The sequence below is a fragment of the Saccostrea echinata genome, unplaced genomic scaffold (genome assembly GCF_033153115.1).
Source record: "Saccostrea echinata isolate AGI-Se365-2 ecotype Australia unplaced genomic scaffold, CSIRO_AGI_Sech_v1 ptg000001l, whole genome shotgun sequence".
Lineage (NCBI taxonomy): Eukaryota > Metazoa > Mollusca > Bivalvia > Ostreida > Ostreidae > Saccostrea > Saccostrea echinata.
This window is the reverse complement of record NW_026889750.1, coordinates 43,409,353-43,413,762: the sequence shown is the minus strand read 5'-3', so window position 1 is coordinate 43,413,762 and position 4,410 is coordinate 43,409,353. Positions and strand designations below refer to the sequence as shown.

The 4,410-nt window shown below is 36.3% G+C and overlaps 1 protein-coding gene across 1 annotated transcript; it reads left to right on the top strand.

Moving 5' to 3' along the window:
* Nucleotides 1–2,655: 2,655 nt before the first annotated feature.
* On the top strand, nucleotides 2,656–3,787 carry LOC133197660 (uncharacterized). Its single transcript, XM_061333790.1, has 2 exons — nucleotides 2,656–3,089; nucleotides 3,700–3,787. The coding sequence occupies exons 1-2, from the start codon at nucleotides 2,656–2,658 to the stop codon at nucleotides 3,785–3,787; spliced, it is 522 nt and encodes a 173-aa protein (XP_061189774.1).
* Nucleotides 3,788–4,410: the final 623 nt, after the last annotated feature.

The window sequence follows — 4,410 nt, the reverse complement described above, 5'->3', positions numbered from 1 at the left end:
CAGTGTATTTAATGATTTAAGTATGTTAAGATGAAAACAAAATGATTTTTGCTTTGTTTTAGATGAGCTAGTGCAATGATCAGAAAAAGGGAAGATTTAAATTCTTTTTCATTTTCTATCATAATCATTAATTTATATATGATTAAATTTCACTAGTGAGAATTAAACTTTAATTTTAAAAAGAATTACCTTTGGATAGTAACCTGACTTTTTCAACAATTAACTTTTTTTCAATATTAGTTTTTAATTTTTGCCTCTATATTTGGGCTAGTAACTTTTTACTTGGGGCTAGTAACTTTATTGCTGCCACTAGCCCGTGGGCTAGTACTTGAATTTTTTAATTGCACACCCCTGGTAGTGCATTTCGGGCATCATCAACTCACTCCTTGTTCCACTTAAAAGTTCTATATGGTTCAGTATTTTCATCATTGTCCTTATTTGTAGTCCTGGCTTCCTTTAGATTACGGGTGTGAATTTGTAGATGTACATGTAGCGGGGCATGATCTTACCATGTAGTAAAACTCGCAACAATAAATTTATATATCATATCAAAGATGTCTGGTGTGGATATACAGTAGTCAACTACACTAAAACCTCTTCCTCCCATATAAGAAAAGTCTCTATCCATGCTTAACTTATGACGTGAATTTAAAATTCGAAGACCACTCGATTTACACAAGTTCAGTACTTTTAAACCATAGTCATTAACAGTACTATCAGGATTGTAACGTGCAGGTAAAATCGTGTCACTTTCATTTGTGATTAATTCACTCACTTCCTGGAGTATATTATTATTCAAAATGTCATCTGCTATAAAATCATCTCTTTTTGTGGTTCTTGCATTCAGATCGCCAACCAACATGACTTTCCCTTTACTCCTGAATGAAGCCACTTGTTCTTCGAGTTCCTGGAAAATGTCGCAGTCATACAGCCGATGGAAAGAAGAGTTACAAGGTGGTAAATACACACAGCCAATATATAGGTCATCTTGTAAATTACACACTATATGGCGCACTTCAAGCCAAATTGTTGTATCCTGATGATTTTTCTCAAAAGTTATATGTCTTTGAAATTTTTTTCGTATAATAATCACAGTCCCTCCTCCTTGCGTGCTCCGGCTTTTAGTTCTTGGAAAATAATAAGCTGTAAAATCATCAAACTTCCTATCATATTTTTTTTCTAACCAACATTCCGTCAATATAATCAAGTCAAATGACAATATAAATTTTTGAAAACACAACACATCCACTTTAGACGAAAAACCACCATTTATATTCCAGCAAATGCAATTTAGGGATTCACTTCTTATGTTATTCTCCGAACTGTCCTAGCAGTCACTAGCTTCATTTGTGGAATCAGGTTGGTATTCTTCGCCATCTATATACAACTTGTCCTTGATCAAATACGCTTTCTTCTTCCTCCTCCTTGCTTCTTTCATGACAGGTATTTAAAACTTTTTCCTTTCCTCTTGTATCTTTCTTGGGAACTGCTCTTGGATACTGTAAAAAGTTCCCGCCAGCTTTTTCCCTTAGGCGCGTACCTTCTCTCTTATCCTATAGGAACTGAACTTCACAACTATTGGGCGGGGCATATCATTGCTTCGCTGACCCATCCTATGTGCCCTCTCAATATCTTTACCAATGTCAGGGATTTCCAGTTCGGTTTCACAAAAGTTATCTATCAATATGTGACAGTTTTCTCTATTTTCACCTCTGTATTCCGCTAGCCCAAAGAATAATAAATTATCGATCCCTCATACTTCTGCACTGGAGATCCACAATAGACTCCTCCAGGTTTGATTGAACTTCTTCTAAGATAAAGTAGGCCGGAACCAATATTATGGTCATAATTAACGTTCCGAGTTACAATTGTTGGCAGTAATTTCAAAAATATTTGTTACTAGGCTGTTTCATTTAACATTATAACGAAGATAAAGTAGGCCGGTGTAAAGACGAATAATGATCCCCATCGAATAATGACCGGGGGGTCATTTTTCAAGGACAAAAAGTGACCCCCCAGTCGTAGAAAAAATTCATTTTTTGTAGAAAAAGAGCCCTAGGGGTCATTTTTTTTTGTATGTGTGTCCTATGAAAAATTGCCCCCGTTGAAAAATGACCCCTTTTCCAACAGAGTGATGCAAAAATTATGACAGGTGATTGATACCAAGGTTTGAACCTAAATATTTAATTTTTTTATGTCCTTTTGACCAACACTGGACGAACTCGGAATTGACCCGCATCGTGGAAATGATGTAGAATTGTATCGCAAATGACATAATATCTCGTGCGAACAACATACTATGGATGCATTTCCTAATGGAATAAAAGGTGGAGATAGCGAACAGTAATGATTTAAATATCCATAAACAATACAATTCTGTTAACAGGGTATAAAAAGGACTTCCGAAGATTGCAGAGGTGGGATCAGCGGCCTAGAAAGAGTAAGCATCCCTCTCACCCGCCCATCTTCGCTAGCCAAGGGTTTTCGGTCCACTCCGCTCCCCATAAACCCTTGGCAGATTTCATTACGAAAATACGGTGATGCGGTGGCGCTATCTAGCGACTAACTAGAGTTGCGCCCCTTGAAACTTCATTTTCTTATCCAATGAAATAATGGGTTACATACACGCTACGGCAAAACAACAAAAGTGAAAACATGTTGACTGATGAATCACGGAAAAGAGTTTACGACACTTTTAAAGTAAAATTACGAGAAAACCAAGAGAAAGCAATTAATGCTGTGTTATTAAATCGCGATGTGTTCGTTGGGACCGGCACCGGGAGTGGAAAATCGCTGGTATATGAAAGCATTCCTGTCATAAAACCAGGTATCGTCGTCATTGTAGCACCTCTCTTGTCAATAATGAGGAAACAAGTTGAGAAATTGAACAACTTTGGACTTGCTGCCACATACATTGAGAAAAACGTTGAGGAAAATGAAAAAATAGAGGCGGGGCAATACGATTTCGTTTTTGGTAGCCCCGAAAGACTGATTGGTGAGAGGCGGTGGAGAGAGATGTTCAAGTCAGAGGAGTATAGGAGGCGGCTACAGTTGTTAGTTGTGGATGAGGCCCATACAGTAACACTTTGGTATCTCATAATGATTTTTATTTCTTTTATAATGTGTAGTTTAGTGTACAAATGATATCAATGCATGTATAACATGTATAATGAAGGAAATGTAACTAGTACATCATGTCTATAAAGGCAAGTACAGTCTTAGTAGCATGTACCATCAGTCCTCATGTAGTCCTATCAGAATCAAACAGTTGGGACACTAACTTTATTTAGCTCAATAGCTTCATTGTTATGATTAAAAGGTCAATTGCTTTAGTTTTCAAACATGCATGCATGCATCAACATGCTTATCTGACAGCACTGGTTGATTTTAGCATATACATTAGGAATTAGTTCACAAAAGTATTAAGTTTGTGCCTTCCTGATTACATATATCTTGTATCACGTTGATTAAGGTCCTGTTTAATCGAAAGTCCCAGCTATACTTTTTATTATGATGTTGATGATCTCACCTTGGATTATCGTAAATTTCTAATGACAGAGCAAACAAGTATATACAAATTAATACCATATAATACATTTGAAATTATTAAACACCATATACATGTATTTTAAGAATCTTGCATGTCATGGAGTTTATACATATACTTCTTAATTCTAATTAGCATAATAATTTTTTTAGGGGAGAGGGAAGGACCATCTTCGCTAGCCAAGGGTTTTCGGTCCACTCCGTTTATGGGGAGCGGAGTGGACCGAAAACCCTTGGCTAGCGAAGATGTCACCCGCCGTGAGCCCTATGAAAAAAGCAGGTAAACGGCACATTCCGTTGTCGAATTTAGTAAAAACAAAGGCTAAAGAATGGACCCAATTAAGGGTTATAATTGTTGACAGGGGCATTGGTACGACCATTGAATTTACGAAATGCTGACTTTAAGCGAGGTTATTGAAACCCCTGTAACATCAGCTTATCTGTCAGTAGCCTGCCTCGATTTTAAAAAATTAATCGTGCTCTTTGGTTTCGAATGAGATGGTAAACCTTAACATCATATGCAAATAATAGCGAAATATTACTGCATAAATAAGGAAAGTTGATGATGGAAAAGGCTGAAGTCATCCTGTTTGTCAGACAATTTAGTTGTTAGTTGGACTTCATCGTCTATAGTCATTAGAACGTCGAAATGTGAAGCAGATGTGACAAACATAAAAAGGACATAAAATTTCTGCATGTCTGAAATATATATACAATCGTATGATGTGCATTCAATTTTATTTTTTTTTTCAAATATGTAAAAGTAATAAAAATGAATCCCAGTATTATGTAAATTCAAGTCTGTTAACATGGTCGTCTGAGAATAGGATACATACATATAAGAGGAATATTTTTTTTACTCTA